The 19,705-nt window shown below is 45.4% G+C and overlaps 1 protein-coding gene across 12 annotated transcripts in view; it reads right to left on the bottom strand.

The window, feature by feature from the left end:
- The window catches only part of LOC129383656 (uncharacterized), a 62,038-nt gene that overhangs the window by 19,532 nt on the left and 22,801 nt on the right, over positions 1–19,705 (bottom strand). For 11 of the 12 annotated variants that reach the window (XM_055068296.2, XM_055068302.1, XM_072289586.1 and 8 more), the window contains 2 exons: positions 17,982–18,188; positions 10,562–10,648 (listed from right to left, as the gene is read on the bottom strand). In XM_055068296.2, coding sequence (XP_054924271.1) covers positions 10,562–10,648; positions 17,982–18,188 — 294 coding nt within the window. The remainder of the gene's footprint in view (positions 1–10,561; positions 10,649–17,981; positions 18,189–19,705) is intronic. The other variant, XM_055068306.2, reaches the window with a different exon arrangement.

Raw genomic sequence — 19,705 nt, 5'->3', positions numbered from 1 at the left:
TCCTCGGCGACACATCGACGTCCCGCCCGAGTACCACGCTCGGCGAGCAGATGTCCGACGTCCCCGGAATTATCGCTGGCCCGGACCTACCCGCCAGGACACATCAGCGTTTGTGCCGCTGACCGTGGACGCGCGGAGGCTGGCTACAGCCAGTCACTGTCCCGTCCGGAGAACTACGCGGGGCCGGCGCGTACCGGGAGCGCCAGCCGGCACGAGCCGCGCTCTGCCGGAGCGCGACAGACCCGCAGCGACCGTGCCTTCATCACGTCGGCCGGGGCATCGGTGACGCCGGACACTAACAACGACTGACGACGACCAGATCGCATCGACGGACCACAGACCGGGGGACGCCGATACCCGCGTCGAACAGAACCGGTACTGTAAGCGCCACTACTACAGCGAATAGACGATCGCCGCACAGACGTTTGTACACGCGGTAGTGTGAGCGGAAAGCTGAGCAAGGGTGGACGCATTCCGTGTGTGATAAGTGTTGAATCTGACCGTCTGTTCCTGTTACTAATATAGCCTATTGAATGAATGTTACGTGTGTATTGCGTCTTGCGTTCGTGTGTTCCTTCCGCCCGCTGAAGCAAGCGTACCAGGCGTTAACGTACGCGTGACAACGACACTCGCCCGCGCCAAGGTCACAGACCCACTTCGTCGTCGTTCTCGCGGCGGCTCGTCCCTTGAGCATCGCTCGATGATATCGTAATAATATTAAGAAATCAAATGTTCAAGCAACGAAAGCTGCATTTCTTTATAGTCTATGCAAAAACCGGTTTCTTCTAAAAAGCTCAACAAGTCAGTGAAGGGCACTAGCGGATCATCTCCGAATATTGAGGCGGGTTGTAAAGGTATGTGTAAGTTATAGAGATTCTGTAAAAGCTTCCGTCTCTGTGCTTCAGTATGTGGACATATCATAATAATGTGCATTACTGCAAGTCGTTCATGGCACTTCTCGCAAGTTACCGGGTTTTCGTTTTGAAGTAGAAAATTGTGCGTCAGATGTGTATTCCCAATTCGTAGTCTGCATAGGATCACCTCATAGAAGCGTTGCTGGTGACTGCATGACTTCTACTCGCCAAGCAAGGGTTTTATTGTCTGTAACTTGTTATTTATGCAAAAGTCCCATTCTAGTTGCCACTTTGATGCCAGGGCCTTATGAATCGCTTGGATACTGTCTCTGTGCGGAAGTGTTGTTTGTCGTATGCCTTCTTGCGCTGCATTGAATGCACATCTATCTGCTGCTTCATTCCTTGGTATCCCAACATGGCTTGGGACCCAGCAGAATCGTATGGTTCTTCCGTATTTATCATAGGCCACAATGTTTAGTATATCACCAAGCAGGGGATCAGACACAGAGTTAAGGTTTAGAGCTGTGAGTGTGCTCAGCGAATCGGTATATATGATAGCATTCATCTGCTTGTCGGTGGTAAATTTTTTTACTGCCATCCATAAGCATAATCTTCAGCAGTAAAGACTGAAGAAAGATTACTAATCTGAATGCTATATTCCAAATTTTTTGTTATGATTCCAACACCTACGTATTGTCGTGTTTAGAGCCATCAGTGTAAAATTCTGTGTGATTTTAATATTTTTCTTGAATAGCTCGGAACTCTTGTACTATGTGTTCTTATGGAACGTCCTTTTTCTTTAAATATGTTAGTGTCCAGTCACATAGCTGTGAAAAGTTGTACCATGGGGGCAATCTTGGTGGCCTTTCAGCAACCTGCAGGACCTGGTGAGGAACATCATAAGTCTGACAATATTCTTCATGTCGTAAGACAAGTGGCCGAACCGTGTTGGGTTGGTTTCTGTATTGTACCCGTGATTTTCACTGTGTTACGATGCTGTAGCATATATGTTGTGGTGATGACTAAATTCTCAGTACATAGCAAAGTGTAAGTAGTGCTCTGCAGTGCTGTGAGGAAGGTTCATTGCAGTCAACGTACCGTATTTACTCGCATAATGATCACACTTTTTTGTCAAAAACTTTGACGCAAATTCCTGGGTGCGAACATTATGCGGATTAAATGTCCCGTTAAAAGAAACATTTTCTTTTTTCATCCCGCACATAACAACGGGTCAACAAGCAGGTGGCTGCCGCTGTCAGTGCGGGACATCAAAACAAAAATGGCGGCCGCCGGAGCAAGCCGAACGCGCCGAACACAATTATTTTTTTTCTCTTAAGCACATTACGTGCATTGAAACAGTTTCTTCCATATCAGTAATGAATAATATCGTTAATACCGGCAAGTTTGCGACAATAACACAGTCATGTCCACTTTGAGTGGAAAGAAACAGAGATGGACGCGCTTAGCTGACAGAAACCCATGGCGGGCATGCTGCGGAAACTGCAGCATTTGTCTTCACTGCTATCCTAATGAGGTAGGTTTCTCCTAAGGGTGGGTGAATATCTTAGCTGTGCTAAAAGTGTCAGCATATGAATAGGGTAGACTTCTAACGTATCAGTGCAAACGTGGCCACTATCGTTGCCGCTCGCGATTAGTTGCGTGCCCACGAGTGCAGACGAGAAGAATTGAAAGGTGCCTTTTATGTTGGTGTTGTTGACCAAAACCATTATGATGCCTAGAAATAATAAAGCTCAGGCATGTTCGGTTGTAGCCTTTTCTTCCATAGAAGTGCGGAAAGTGATGAAAGGAATGAAATGGGGCATCTGCTTAAGAATGTTGGGCGTGTGCAGACCGCTTGATAAGTCTTCAAGAGTTGTTCGTGTAGCATTCGACAGAAAGTAAGTGCGATCATCATTACCTAGACTTAGCACATGACATATCGCTGCAACAAGTTCGGGGTGCGATCATTACGCAAGTGCAGTCATTATGCGAGTAAATACGGTACAAACTTGGGACAGGCGATGTTCTGTAGGCACCGCTTGCCAGTCATAGGCCGAGATTGTGAACTGGATCAAGTCGCTTGATGTATGACTGCCTAGCTGCACCATAAACCACAATACCGTAGTTGAGGATGCTATGTATAAGGGACCGGCATATGTCTACTAGACAAGTTTGGTCAGAACCCCAGTGCTTGTGCGATAACACCTTGAGGATAGTTAGTGCTTTATTTGCTTGAATTTTAGTTGTGTTAGTGTGGGCTTCCTATGTTCAGCTTTGTGTCAAACGTTATGCTTAAAAACGTGTGGTCTTCTTTGACTGGCAATGTTGTACCATCCGATGTGAGAACTGGATTGCAGTGTAACCCTCGCTTCTGGGAGAAGAGAACTGTAACAGTTTTGTCTGCTGAAAAACGGAATCCATTTTTGTTAGCCCATTGTGTGAGTTTACTTATCATTATTTGTAGTTGTCTTTCACAAGTGAGTAGATTTGAGGCGCGGCAAGCCACTTGCAAGTCATCGACATATATTGAGTGCATAAAAGAGGATGGGATGATCTTATTAGCAGAGTTCATTTTGACTATGAAGAGTGTTGTGCTCAGAATGCAACACTGTGGAACGCCATCTGCCTGTGTAAATGTGCATGAAAGTATTGTGCCGAGACGCACCTGAAATCTTCTATTTGTCATAAAATCAGACAGACAGTTTAGCATTCTGCCATGAACTCCCAAGTCAGCCAGGTCTCTTAAAATTCCATACTGCCATGTGGTATCATACGTTTTTTCTAAATCGAAGAAAACTGCGAGACAGTGTTGTTTGTGTAGAAACCCGTTATGTACTTCATGTTCTAGTCGTACGAGGTGGTCAGTTGTCGAGCAGCCCTTTCTGTATTCGCAGTGGCGCATGTATATTAGGGTTCTTGATTCAAGGATGAATGCGAGTCTTATGTTTATGATACTCTTGTAGGGTTTAGCTAGACAACTTGTTAGTGCAATGGGTCTGTAGCTGCTTGGGGATATTGCGGGTTTACCTCATTTCAAAAAAGGCACTACTACTGCATTTTTTTCAATCTGTAGGCATTACTCCAAATTCCCATATTTTGCTGAAAAATTTAAGAAGTGTTTCTACTGATGCTTGAGATAGGTGTGCCAGCATTGTGTAGTAGATGTGGTCAAAACCTGTTGCCGTTTTCTTACCGGCAAAGAGAACTCTGTTCAATTCTTGCAATGTGAGGGCGTTATTATAAATTACATTTGAAGCCCCTGTATTGGGCAGTCTCTGTTTCTCCGCCGAATCTTTATATTTTTAGAATGCATTTGAGTAGTTTACTGAGCTGGAGATGTAAAAGTGTTCGCCTAATAAGTTGGCCTGGTCCTGTAGTATTGTTTGTGTGCCTGGACATGTAAGTAGTGGTACTGTGTATGATGTGTACTCTCCTTTGAATTTCCTCACCTGGTCCAACATTCGTTTTGATTTGACTCTACTATTGATTGAAGATATGTATTTCTGCCACGATGATTTCTCTGCCTTTCTTCAAATAAATCGTGCTTTGGCTTTGGCCTGTTTGAAATTTAAAAGGCTGCTATAAGTGGGGTACTTCCGTAGGATTCTCCAGGCCTTATTTTGTTCTTTTTTGGCTTCGGTACACTCGTTTGTCCACCAGAGATTTAGTCTTTTGCGCACAACACCAGATGACTGGTGTATTGCCTTTTCTGCCGCTGAGATTATGATCTCAGTGATCTTTTGGTTAAGTTTGTCAATGCTTAGTTCTGGCAAAAAGACTTCCAGTTTTGCGTTCTCCATAAAAACCGGCCACTCAGCGAGCTGTAATTTCCACCGGCGTGGCCTAGTGATTAAGGTTGGTGGTGATGATAAATATTTGATAACTGCGGGCAAGTGATCACTACCATAAGACGTGTCGAGGGCTTCCCATCATTAAAAAGAAATGGTGAGCAAAAAGCTAAATCTAAACAACTAAAGGTGTGGGAAGTCGGTGAAAAATACGGTGCACCTGAATTTAAAAACCAGACATCATTTGACAGACTCAAATCTTCAACCAGCTGCCCACTTTGGTCAGTTTTGATACTGCCCCAAAGAGTACAGTGAGCATTAAAGTCCCCTACTAAAATAAATGGCTCCAGTAATTGACCTGTTAAATTTTCTAAATGTTTAGTAGTAAAATGGGCGTAAAGCGGAATATACAGTGAACAAATGGTGATGGTTTTGTGAGCTATAACGGTGACAGCAACGGCTTCTATGTGACTGTTAATGGGAACTTCTCTAGCTGCAATACCGCCCTGCAGAACAATGGCTACACCACCCGAAAGCCGGTTCACCTGAGTACTGTCGCGCCATACAACAGTGAAACTTTTCAAAATATTTTTGTTTTTCGCCTAGGTTTGTTTTCTGTAAGCATAAGGTTACAGGAGAGAAGTTAAATAACAGGTCTTTGATGTCACCTAAGTTATGTAAGGCACCTGTGCAATTCAAGTTCATAATGAAAGACATTATGAAATTTAAAGGTAAAAAATGGCATTCCGAGTGAATAGGAGATAAAGATGTTAGGTAAGATGGATCTCAAGAAGGCTGACACAAACGAACGACAACCTTTAGGTTATCGCTTTCTTATTTAGAGTGGTTATTGGAACTTTGTCCCTGTTTAGGTGCTCGAGAGCGCTTGTCCTTCGGCGTCGATGACACCGGGGTTCTTGGGTCGACCTCCATCACTCTCTCTGAAGCGCTGGAGGACCGAGAGTTGGGCGCTGAAACGTGTCTCGGGCCTTGTGGTTCGTTTGATTTTATGGCCCTGCGGAACTAGTGTCTGCAGGCCCTTCGACGATGATGGAGCAGCACTGGTTGCTTCCACCACGGGGGTAGGAGGGGTCACTATGGGACAACTGTGCATGGGCTCGGAGGACTTCTGAGGCCTCTGTGACGCTGCCCCCACCTTCATGACATTGGCATAACCACGTCGCAAAAGGTACGATAGTCGCTTTCTGGCTTCAAAGAATGAGATTTTTTCTTTCACGGTTAGTGCAATTCTTTTTCCTTTTTCCAGCAAGGGCAAGACTGAGTAAGCTGGATGGTCTCCTTTGCAGTTAATGCAATGTAGGGAACAAGTGCAATTGAACAAGTGATTGGTGGTCATTGGAGCTGCATTCAGCACAGGTTGTTTGGCCTCGGCATGCATGTGAAGCATGTCCGAACCTTTGGCACTTGAAACGTCTGGGGTTCGGGATATATGGTCTGACATCTACTATTACGTACCCTGCATCCAGCAAGGTAGGCATTACAATTGTTCCATACGTAAGCATAACATGTTTTGTCGGGATTTCTTGGTCATTTCTAAGGATGACAATTCTTTGTACTTTGGTAACATTTTGTTCTTGGAAACCTTCCAGCAGTTCCTCATCGCTCAAGCCAATAAAGTCTTCCACTGATATCACACCCCTGCTTGTAGTTAGTGTTCTGTGTGGTGAAATTGTCCCTGTCGCGTCGCCAATACTAGTAAGTGCCGAGAGCGTTCGCACTTGATCTTTGTCATTTAGTTCTAGGAGGAAGTCCCTGCTAGACATTTTTGAGACATTGTACGTAGGTCCGATTTCGTCTTTTAGACACTTGGCCACTAGGAATGGGGAGAACTTTCTTACTGGTATGTTGTTTTCGCTGTGGACAACATAGTACTTGGGAAATGATTGGGCGTTGCTCTGAAAAGAGAACTGGAACGGTGCGGCAACTTTTAAGACACCGATCATAGGCAGAAGTTTGTGTTGCCATAAGAAAATGTATTTGTTCGGCAACAGTGCTAACTGCCCACCAGGGAGCCCAACGAGGGGACGCGGCAGAGGTTGTGTTCAAGCCTGCACGACGCCAGCTGTACGCCGTCACTATAACCAAACATAAATACCCAAGGTAGTATAGCCACACAAACTTAACCCTTGCCGCCGTGGAGAAAGGAAGTAAATGGAAGAGAGAAGATGACAGGAAAGTTAAAAAAGTGTGAGAGAAAGAAAAAGGCGACTGCCGATTTACCGCGGGTGGGCCAGTCCGGGGGTGCCGTCTATGTGAAGCAGAGGCGAAAGAGGTGTGTTGCCTCTGCCAGGGGGGCCTTAAAGGCCCGAACACCCGGCATCGGCACAACCTCCAGGATCCCCCTTTCCCTGAGCATGGCTAAACCGTGCACAGCTACATGCGGGAGGGTCCAACCCTCGTGTGTTCGCATACGTGGTGTCGCAACACACCAAAACGCCTGCTGACACAGATGCCCCTGCGGGAATATTGAAACTGGGATGTGTAGTTGCGAAAGAGAGCAAGGAGCAGAAAATGGCCACTCCCAATTTTCAACACTGAACGAATAACAAATATAGTCACAAGAGTCGAGGAAGAATTGCGCAAATGGTCAAGCAAAAACTGGATATATAGCGAGCTTCTAAGTGTAGTAACGACAGAAATACGGAAAGAGAAGCAACATGTTTGTTGGAGAGGAAAAAAAGAGACCCAAAAGCTGGTGGAACAGGGAGACCTGAGAAGTGAACGTCGAACATCAGAAAGCAATCCGAGAGCACAGGCAATAAAAGAAAAGCACAGTTGAGGCAGGATGAAGTAGCCAGAAAATGGGAAATATACTAGGAGAAAAATTCTATGGCTCAAATACTGGTTCAAGCAAAGATAAAAGCTGAAAGTCAACATTAGTTGTCAGAAATACATCAGAAAAAGAAGGCTGCACCTAGAAAACTTTCGAACCACATAAACTTATTCGGCAGGATGTCTGGAACAATACAACATATCCTAGATGAAGACGGAAGTAAAACTGAACGAGGAAACAGCAATAAATTACATCCTGAATATAACAACCGAATCTTTTCAAGGCAATGATGAGATATTACTTGAGGAAAGAAACAGCATGAAAGAGAACCAGATGGAAAAGCAGCTGGTGCTCACAAATTTCAACTGCAAGGAAAACGAAGAGAAAATTCCGAAGCAGACATCCACAGGGCTAGATGAAGTTCCCGTTAGGCTGATTAATAAACTAGGTCCAAAAAGTAAGGAAGCTCTGTTGAAAGGAGTAGAAAAATGTCCGAAGGATAGACGAATACCAGACAGTTGGCGACAAACTGGAATGAATATAATTTATAGTGGTAAGGGGCAGAAAGATAGAATTCACTCATATAAACCGTTGACCATTACATCGGTAATATAAAGGTTAGCAATGCAGGCAATTAAATTAAAGCTACAACAAGGGGCAGAGAATAATGACATTTTGGGAGACCATCAGGATGGCTTCACAAAAGGTAGGCACCTGGATGATGATTTTTTGGCCTTACTCCGTCTATGGAAATATTCAGAGTAGAAAGTAAACCAATATATGCAGCTTTTTTAGACATTACAGGAGCACATGCAACATTTTACAGACAGCAACATTTTGCGAGATATTCTGGAAGAGGAAGGCTTACGTGATGATTGTATACAGCTTTTGAGAAAAGTTTACCTAGAAGATACAGTTTGTGTTGAATTGGAAGAGATGAGGAGCGAGGATAAAGTTGATATCAACAAGGGTCTGAGGCAGGGGTGTCCTTTGTCTCCACTGCTGTTTATGACGTATGGCGACGACAGAAAGGAGGCTGGAAGGAAGTAAAATTGGGTTTAATCTCTCATACAAACATGCAGGTAAAGTGGTAGAACAGAAGCTTCCAGGTTTGTTTTATGCAGATGACATTGTGTGGCTAGCTAACATGCAGAGTGATATGCAACGTCTGTCTAATATTTGTGGACAGGACGGCAAGAATCTAGGTCTAAAATTTATCGTAAAAAAAACAAGTGTTATGGCATTCAATGAAAACAGCGCACAGACAGTGACAATAAAGAGCCAGGATATATCTCGGGTAACAGAATATAAATACCTTGGTATATGGCTAAAAGAATAATATCGTATATGGAACTACAGAAAAAGAAGAATACAGGGGAAGACAATTGCGGTCATAATGAAACACAGAGCGCGATAGGGATACAATAGGTACGAGGTGCTGTGGGATATGTGGAAAGATGTAACGGTTCGAAGACTTACATTTGGAAATTTGGTTGTTTGCTAGAAATCAGGGGTACAATCAGGACTCGATGGCAACCAAAGATCAGCGGGACGTCTCGCATTGGGTACTCACAGTGTGGGATTCTCCTCCGCGCTCTTGGGACAAAGGAACGACAACACAGTAGTGCAAACAATCACAAGGGCATTTATTGCACCTTTCATAGATCAATGCCTGCCTGCCGAGTTGCTATCCACAAAACATGCTGATGGGCGCGCGACAAATCTAGGAAGACCGACTCGCAGCGACCGGACGGCGAGCGAATATGTTCGCCCCATGCTGGATCCCAACGCCTGGTCGTTCGCGTGTACGGTCACGCGAATGGTGGTGCGTTTGAAGGCAGGCCACGCGAGGCGGTCTCGCAAAAGCATGGGTCGGCACACGCGCGGGACGTCCACGCTGTTCGCCGATCTGCCAGGAAAGACGAAGCGCCTCGTCTCCCGGCGCCGAAGTAACCCCGCCTGTCGGCGGCATTAGCAGCGCAACACTCAAGCCCTCTCCCGCACTGCGCTTCAACCACTTCGACCGCCGCGGGCGTCACGCAGGCCACGCGGCGAAGCGGGATTGCAGGAGATGGGGGAAAACAGGATATCAGGGGACGCGCGAGAGTCGCGCATCCCCACAACAGGAAGCCTATAAATTAAGCTGTACAGGAAAAGAACTAGGAAGGCTACCAGCAAGTATGCAACCTGTATGGTGAGCAACGTGGCAACAAAGAGCGTCAAGCGGAAAGTCAGAGAGACGAGATAATCTCATGGGTGGCGGCAATAGAAAGGAAACCTGCTATGAGTAACTACTAAAGATTAAAAAAAAAAACAAATTAGGAAAGAAACAATTTATGATAACTCAAAGGGAAGCTCATTACTTTTCGAAGTGAGCTCAGGATGCCTTAGAATACGCACTTATAAAGCGAGATATAAGAAGGAAGAAGCATGTGCTTGCTGTGCCAAAGCTAAGGAAACGATGGCGCATGTTTTATAAGAATATGAAGATATCTGCCCAGCAGTCGATTTAGGCACCATTGGCCTCCTTGAAGCTATTTGTTTGAGAGAGAGCTGGGGAAAAGGAAACATGTCTGCAATAGAGATTAGTAAGAGGCGATTGGAAGATTGGTGGAAGTAGGGAAACTACAAACAACGGACGCATAAGGAAACAAAGTTCACAATAGTGGTTCAGAAAGTTTGGTTATGGGAATTCATCAAGGTGTTTTTTCTCATTCCTTTCTTTTATTTTTTTAACATAGGTAGGTCATGAGGCAATATATGAGCTTGGTGGCACAACCCACCATCAAGTTCCAAAGAGGACGCTCATAGTATACATCTATCCATCCATTCTCGTTCACTATGGCCGCCCTGTTCAGCTTTTCTTTGGCTGCTTAAAAAAATAATATGAATGATAGCTCGACGTAACAAGCAGAAGTTTTTGTCAGAGCTCATGAGTTGCCCAAGCTGGTCCACCACGAAATCATGTCAGACAGTACGATTCATAAAAAATCAGAGCCAAGAAAAGCTCAGTTTGAAGAATGTCATCATGTTCAGATAAAAGTGGAATGATATCTTGCCACTGCCAAATAAGAACGAGAGAGTGTAGGGAATGCTGTAGAAACACATTCAGGATTAATGATTACCTCTAGTAGAGGAAACAGGTCCTTGTCGTCGTCCTTTAGGACATTCCACTTCTCGATTAATGGTGGCATCAGGAGGTTGATGTATTCCTGAAAAGACAAGAGGTAAGCTAATCAGCACAGCTAGTCAGTGAACTGACGATGTCACAGTAATTTCATTTTTCTTCACATATTCTTTTCACTTGACGATTCGCATGGCACAGCACAGCAATTATTGGCACTAACATCCACTGCCACACGACAATGATTAGGAGTTCGGGAAAAGGTAATCTTTCGGCTAAAAAAATGTCACCTTTAAGTGAACCAATAGCCTTACGCGATTTTTTAATTTTCCATTCTTTATACTTGTCATTAGACAGTCACTACACACAGTTGCAGCCACTCTGCAGATCAAAGACATGAAAGAAGAAGACTCTACTTAGGTAGCGTCAGCAGCACTACAGAGGTGACAATGATTACCTGACTGAATGAAACTAGGTCGATGACACTAAGGCATTATGGAAACGATCACTGTTATTAACATATTTTTGTAACAGCACTAAATTGCATAGAATAAAATAGAGCTCAAGACCAAGTTTCATTCCACAGAAACATTTCTCTTACTCCCCACTACACGTTAACACTACAATACTTTTGACTAATTGCAGTTTGAACCGACTGAAGTTGGTACTCCAGAGGCCAGCTAACACCGAACTGAAAAGCTCAGACTACACTAGTAAATAAGTTGCACGCACGTCAGGGACTAAAGTTGCTGCAGAACAACGACTTTCATCACTGCTGTGTGCATTCCCCTTTACTCAGGCTCTGTGCACACCACTATCGTGTCGGGAATAGCCTGCCATGCCGAGAATCGCATCTTTGCCAACAGGGAAGTGCCACATTTGCACAATTCTAATTTGCATCGTCGTTCAAAGAGAATGGCTCCAAATTATGCTGGCGCATTGCAACAGCCTACCATCGCAAAATGGTGACTGAACTTATTTGCACATAAAATGGCGGCGACATGCCGCACTTATTACAAAGGCTCATTAACCCTTTGAGGGTCGAATTATTTTTAAAAAAACTTTCCCAGGTGGTCAAATTACTTTATTGCGGATCTTGAATGTAGAAAATGTATAAAGTCAGGAATAAATAGTTAAAAAAGAATTAGGAACAGTATTTCGGTGTCGGCATCACTCAGAACTGCAAAATGTTCAATAGTATTTCAGAGTGCGGTACTCCTTGAAACACGGGTCTACGCACAGCGCCTTATCAGTCTGCACACCTAAAATGCGTGTCTATTCTCCTCTTGGATCGACGAGTTGTGTTGGTGCACACATATCTTCCCTGCGCGTGGCGGCCTTGGGCAGAGGTCTGAGGCACCCTCTCGCGTAAGCGCGTTGCCGCTGAGAGCGAGAATACCTCGCGAGCAGCGGTGATAAACAAGCTAAGAGCAGCGCCAATCAAGATAGAAATCAACTTCCACCACCTTGCAAGAGAGTGCCGACAAAGAGAAAAATGACGTTTCACGCGCCCCCGTTGCGATCATGCGGCAAAACCAAAACCACAAAAGGGGTGTAGCTGCAGTCTGCGCGACGCGCTGAAGCTAGAAATCAGTTCTGTTCATCTCCCCAAGAACGTAGCACAAATTTCAAACACTTCTTGTAAGTCCTAAGAGATGGCAGCACCTCCCAGTGAGCACGCATCATCATTATGGCGCGAAATTTCAAACGGAGGGTCGAAACCGTACCCGTACGGCAAAGACCTTGCGGGACAGAAAATCGCCGCCGTACATGTACGGCAAAAACCTTCAAAGGGTTAAAAAAAGAGAGCTTACTTTACCTCCTCAACTAGCAGCAGCAGAGTCATATCACATATATTTGCAATTGCAGAGACTCGCGTGTGCAGCTGCACGAAGTGGCAGAATGGTTGGTCTAGGCGAGGGCCACCCTGACCCAGCATTGCCAAATTTAGGGGAATTTCCCTAGATCTAGGGATGATCTAGGAAGGATTTCGGACACCAACAAAGTATACATATGCCAACGTCTTCTGTGACTGGCTTCAAATAAGAGGCCATGTTGTTAGCACAAATTGCACTGTGATATCATTTCAGGCTGACTCTAGTGACTTCATTATTTGATCTTTTAAGGTCTTTTTTCGACCGCCTTCCATGCTTCGTGCTCCATAGTTAGCTAATTTTTTAGCTCTTTGACCTGTTTTGCAAGCTCATGCTGGAAATCCTCGATCTTCTTGAGCCTAGCATTGACATCACAATGTCTGGCGATTGACTTGACTTCCTCCCTGTTCTCACCTGGCGCCTCCTCTACCTTGAGGGAGCCCCCACACACTGCACGCTTTGCCTTCTCTCTCGTCATGTGTTGCACTTGGCTTTTTCTAATGGAAACACCGATGCTTTCAGAGCATGTGCCTTTAAACAAAAGCCGATACGAACAGCATTTAAATTTTTTAAATACCGCAGAGTAATTATCACCAATGTTTTAGAAGCAATAAATGGAACCTCGTACTGCCTGACCTGTACGCATGGTTCTGTCACCTTTCTTCTGTTCACAACACGCTGTTACGTGCGAGGAAATCGACGAGTCGGTCGATTATGACAATGCTCCTTCTATTTGATGTTCTTCAGTTAGCTGTGGATGAGGAAGTCATTGGCATTGTTCAGGTTTTCTTGGTGACTCCTTTAAGCACACTGTCCTTATGAAGTTCTTCAGCTAGCAGCAGTCGAATCGGGGCAAGTTGTACCTGCCCACTTTGTCACTTTCTGAGTCTGCAGCAGGCTAACACGCTCGCTACTTGTATCCCACCAGGCTGGAAGGGAAACCCAGGAATCACCTGACAATGTCCAAGCAGCCGCAGAGTTGACAGAGGGGTTTGTTTCTTTTTCTTTTTGGATGAGTTCATCAATAGCAGTTCGTCCATGTCGTCCTTGTTCTAGACTTAGGCGCCAGGAAGGCGTTTGCTGATACACCAGCATGACGATCTGCTGTACATCATGACTGTGTCGCAGCAATTTCGATCGAACTTAAGTCGTCTAATGTTGAGTCATTGGGTGCCTTCGGCGGTAGCGGACTCTGCGGTGTAGTTCACGGAAAATATCTCTGCTCGTCGATGAACGTGAGCCTTATGGCTCACGCGAGTCTGTTCGAAACTGGGGTGGCTGCTAGCAGCGGTCTTTTTCAGTGGTAACGTAGTCATTCGTGCAACGGTGTTTGAGGCAGCTTGTGACCTTTTTGTGTTTGTGAATGGTCAGGAGGCCTTGACTCTGTCGTCGATATGTTGCACCCATGCTTGTGGTTCCGAACACTGCTTCGCAAGTGATGTTCACTCTCCTCGCTGCAGTGGTGGGAGGATCAAGGGTGGTAGCATGATGGCCACTGGACAGGCTCCGAATCTGCCACACCCTTCGCACAATGTAGGGCAAGTGGGCAGGTGTGTATGAATCATGGGCTAATTTGGGTTGTAGCATCCGCCCGGTCACTGACATCTGTTCCCCGGACGTTGCATGGTGTGGGTATCGAGGTGCCTTCCTGTGCCTTGTCCCCCAACTCCTACGCTGTGTTTAGCTTGATCTTGACCCAAGGTGCGACTACAGAGCCACCCTGCTTGAGTGTCCACACTAACTTACTCACTGGCCTGTCATTTTGTTGAGCGCCTTTCTCTGGCGAATTCGCCATAGACAAGACAGAGTCATGTGTCACTATGCGTGACGTTACAGCAGTGCAATGTACGTAGGCGCACTTGTGAGAAATATGTCAACTCTCCAGCTGGGAGCACAAAGCTCGCAAGAAGAAGAGCGAACGGCATTTGGTTTGAAATTTCAGCTCTTTCCATGGAACACAGCGATGTAATACTTAGCAGACATGATCGCTACCACGTACAGTAAAACCTCGTTAAACCGTACCCGCTTAAACAGTAGTTTCGTTTTAAAAGTAGTAAAGTCAAATCCCCGACTCAGCGGCCATTGAACATAATGTGTTTTGTATCCGCATAAACCGTACCAGCTTATTGCGTACGGATCGGTTAAAACGTAGCGTTTCAACTTTTCGTAGCACAAACACGGCGGTGCACCGTCTCCATCGGGCGGCCCAGCAGAACAACAAGCCTCAGAGATCGGAACAACGACCTCCAAGCGCCCTGTGCGTTTGCGCGTGAAGCCACATCAACATCAACATCATTTCAACGCCGTGCCAGAGAGCGTTATGGCGTCATGCAAGCGAGGACTCGCGTCGTTCTGAAGCTCGGATAAAAAAGACGCCGGGTGCTCAGCATAGAAGAAAAATTAGACATCGTCCGTGCTATCGAACGTGACACGAAGAAGTCGGCGCCGGCACGCAACAGGAATCTGCTGTTGACTGCAGTGTGTGGCATTTGGATATGCAAAGAAGTTGCTCGGCAGCGCTGCTGCGACCGCGAAGACATGTCGGCTACGAGGTTCGACTTTTCGCCGTCGTTGCCTGTGTTGTTGCCGAAGTGTCGACAAGCGACACTGATGAGGGCGACATGGAAAGCGACAGCACGGGCGAGTCAGGCCCGACAGTGGCATAAGCTACGCGTTACGTCAACCTCATGAATGCAATTGTCGCGACGAGAACAGGGGCGCGATAACGTAACTATTCCAAATGAAAAGTATCCCGAACTCCGGCACCCGGCAATGAAAAAGGCACCCCTGGGACTTCTGCAGCACTACTGCGTGCATGCACGGACAATACGTAACGCCAACGAGGAATCTGCCATGCGAGTGTTTGCCGAGAAGAGGGGGCTGGCTGAAAAGCGGGCATGCAGCTTCAGTAAGTTTGAGGCCGCTGTCGTCGTCGTGCTAGGCCGCCGCGGCATCAAACGAAAATAACACTTTTGTCGTGCGAAGTGAATAAATACTGCATGTTTTTTTCCCCTTTCATCGCACTCTGAGTTCCGTTTTCAACAGATAAGTGGGCGATCTCATGCTATTCGGTTAAACAGTACTACCGTTTAGTACGTACTTTTTCCGAGCTCCGGCCAACTACGGTTTAACGAGGTTTCACTGTATTGTATACACGGTGCTTGTCGGCGCAAAATGGCCACATCTGGTGAGCGGCCCCTTAACATTTTGGACCCAGCCATCACTAAGTTGAAAATCCTCAATGTTCATATGAAGTGCTACGGCTTCAGCCTTTTGATTTAAAACATCACCGGACACCAGCACTTGCATGGCGATCATGGCTTTTAGTCACATTAGAACAGCTTCAAGTTTTGGGAGGGCACTGTGGCTGACATTCTTCTGTCGAGATCGGGAAGATTTCTCAGCGGCTTCCAAAATCTTTACCTTGTTTATGTAGACTGATATTGTCTCCTTCGAGAGTTCTAATTCTTTTGCGACATGTGATTGCAACAAGCCCCTTTGCACTTTCCTGATAATGGTGGCCTTCTTTTCCATCGTCACTATGCTATGATTTCCTCACTTCAAAGCCTTTGTCGGAAGGCGGCGGATGACGAAGCCAGTGTCGGCACCATTGTTAACAACTGGCGATGAAACCACGGAAGACAATAATCGGTTGTTGAAGAGGCTAAGCCTAGCATCACAGAATGCAGCTGAAGAAAACCACAATGCACATGAGTGGCGATACAATGAGTACCACTGGCCATATGCGACTGACGAGTGCCGACAGCAATGAGAGCACAAAGGCACGTGGGAGAGTGCATCAAGCGGTGCCTATTGAGGCTGTACCTGAAATGGTAGCTCTGAATTGGCATGCGAGATGTGTGCAACGCTGCTTTGAGGCTGCAGAAGAACAAAATGACAGCGATGTTGTTTGCATTTTCGGTAGTGTCAAACTTGCGATTGTGAGAAAAATTCAGAAAAATTAAACGAGAGCAGTTCAAAACATTCAAAATTTTCGTTATTATTATACATACCTATATGGAGCAAATTGGCAATAATATTGCAAAGTTAAAGTATTCCCGCCGGCCCAGAAAATAGGGTGTCCAAAAAAATCAGTCGGCGACTGTATCATTATTATGCTGTGAAAAAAAAAACATATTCGAATTCGACTTTCTGTTATTAAACATGTTGTAAACCATTCTGCTAATCTTACGCTGCAACTGCACGCACCTGAATTACCAAGGACAGGTTGGGTTTTGGTCAGTTGTCGCAAAATAACTAGCACGATCTTCCTGTGTCTGTCATGTAGTGTACTGTGAAACAAAATAAATTTTTCTTGTTTGCAGTTGTCAAAGTGGAGAAAGGATCATAGTTTTTGTCATTATTGTGGCAAACATGCCAAATTGGCAAACTTTGTCCAAACACGAGTTGTGCAAAAATAACATGTCAGGACTTTATAAATGCATTTGAAAACAATGTGATAAAATGGGTGGAAGCGCAAAGCAAGATTGTGGCAGTGTACCGTATGGTTCACATGAATAGAAAATAGAGAGCAACTGTCGATTTTCACTGGAAGTTTTGTTGTGCAACGGCTACCCTGTTGACAGTGAAATTGAAGACACTGTGATGGAATTCTCTAGTGAGCACCGTGGACGAGTTCTCCTGATGACAGCAGATTCAATTCATTGCAAAGGCATTTGAATTGCTCATTAGTGCCTCATTTATCAAAGGGAAAACGCTTCACTTTTCGCATCAGCAAAGGTGGATAGCATATTGTAACAAGAGTGCTGAGGAAGAATAAGTGTCCGCTGGGACAAACTGTTGGTACAAAAGAGGTCCCGTCGGCCACTGCAGTCTGTAAACATGGAAAAAAAGAAACCCGGAGCTGCTATTGACGGGAGAGGACCAAAACCAGCATTCACCTCAAGACGCGTACAGGTCGTCTGAAGCGATTGCTGGCGTGCACCTCAGGAGCCCAGTGCATGCTGCTCATTTCCTGAGGGCAGTGTTGCACACAACTAGGCCCGCTTAGTCATCGCCAATGATGTGCTCTGGGATGTCGTGACCAAAACCTGTCCCAGGACAAGAATCCTTACAGTTCCCGTGCCATATTCAGCTCGCTCAATGAATGAGCATATTGATAAAACAAGTTATGTTTTATAGTTGACTGCATTATGTTTCAATTTTATTCACATCAATTCCAGAGGTCAACTTACATTCTCCATTGATCTATATTCATGTTCTTACACTCATACACCGATCTATACATAACTAAAAGACTCACTGGGTGTAACATTATCGTGGACCAATGTAAGGGCCACAACACCAGGACAAGAGGGCTCTGGATTAAGCTCTGCCATCTAAGGTACTTCAATGTGCTCAATAGGGCAGTATTTTTGCCTTTTGTCTCAATCACTATGCAGGCAACAATAAAATACCTGCTAATTTATCCTCAGCGACAGAACATCACACACACTTGAGCAAGTCGTGCCAAGCTAGGCAGACTTGGTCATTTACCACACTCGTATAAGCAGGCAAATGTAAAAGAAAGTGCCGGTCATTGCCCACCTGAGGTGGAGCTTAACTGCTCCACAGCCTCCATAGTCTGCACGCTCCTAGACTCACTCCCTGGTTTGAACGAGCACCCAACAGACTTGTCAGCGAGAGACAAGCTGCACTGCATGCCAACCTCGAACTGACCACCGATCTTTGAAGGGGCATGGCATGCCATTTTGGCAGTGATGCTTTCAGCTAGGCTCATCGCATTTGAGAGGCCTGCAGAAAATAAGTGAGGCAATTGCAGTCATGTTACAGCATCAAGAACAAGAGGTAAATACAATAGAATAAATAGGGGAGCACTTCCCAATGCATAGCCGAGGAACACAAAATAACCCTTCCGGTTCAGTATTCCTAAAGGGCTACAAAGGACAATCCACATTGGATACTCGAAAGCAGGGCAACCTCCTTTTGTGAAAGGCTTATGACAGCGGAAATATTTCAGACAATTTTTCATCTCATGCATTTTAAAGCTATTGGTGTAGTCCAACTAATTAGAAGTTATTGCACCATCCTAAGCTCATTGCAATCAGCCTATTTAATGTCAACTGTAGGGTCTTCTGTCACACAATGTCTTGTGCCAGATGATACTGACACATGACCTCGTTTATCTTTTACGGGTGAGCGCTTTTACCGTCTACAAAGTGTTATCGCTCAGCGCAGGACGCGTCTACATGTATCGGAAGTTTTCAAAATGTTATCGATGCTTCTATCTGCTGTCTGTTGTCGCTGAACCTTGCGTAAGCTGAGTGCACGTATGCACAACACAAATGGTGTAGAACTTTGTGGAAAGGCACGCGGGTCCCAGCTGCTACTCTGGAACATTTGACAACTGATCGATAAAAGCCGACGTGCTTCACCCGCTGTTCAGATATTCACCGATCGCGGATTGTGTTTGCCACTGTCACTGTTCTCTGAGTATGACATGTTTTTGAGGGCACAAGTTGACCCAATAAAATGCTAGTTTCCTCATTTTTAGTATTGCTGCTTTCCTCACCGTCACTACTACGTGACAATACCATCCCGTGCTTGCAAATTTTCTATGTCCTCACACTACCTGTCTGCTGCCCAGGATTGCATGTCAGTTCGATTGATAACAATTCAGTAACCCTGATAGGCCGTCGGTTACCTGCCCTACACATTACATTGCTGGTCCAAAGTTCATTTTCAATGCAACAGCATTCTTAAGAACTTTACCCATTTAGCGGTAGGTCTGTACGTATGTATGTATGACGGCACATAACCTCTTTCCTGTCAACTTGGGTTTGTGTGTAGAATATGATCAAATGGGTAGAGCATTTGGTCGCTGTGCTGTCCCTGGGAACTGGGTTCAAAACTAACTGCCGGCCCAACTTCGGTCGCTCAGCATGTAAGAATGGGCATGTGTTGCTATTCAACAAACTTCTTTGATGCTAAGTAGGGTCACTGGGTATGTGGTACTCGGTATGTGCCATTGTTCAATGAGCAGCCTGTCCCAGTGATCTCCAATTACCCCCGTCTTCTCATCTAATTCTAACCTGACTGTGTCTAGGTTGGCTGGCCTGCTCCCTCCCAACTAATTTGGTCTTTCTCTTTTCAAATTGAGAACAATCCTAGACCTCTCTAACCTATGATCACTACTATTTACCCGACCTCACACTTCTACAACTTGCACTATGCTAGGGTCGGCACAAAGTATAAAATCTATTTCATTTCTTGTGTCCCCATTACGACTTTTCCAGGCCCACTTCCTGTTA

Source organism: Dermacentor andersoni, chromosome 8 (assembly GCF_023375885.2).
Source record: "Dermacentor andersoni chromosome 8, qqDerAnde1_hic_scaffold, whole genome shotgun sequence".
NCBI classification, from domain to species: Eukaryota; Metazoa; Arthropoda; class Arachnida; order Ixodida; family Ixodidae; genus Dermacentor; species Dermacentor andersoni.
This window is presented reverse-complemented; position numbering and strand designations above follow the sequence as displayed.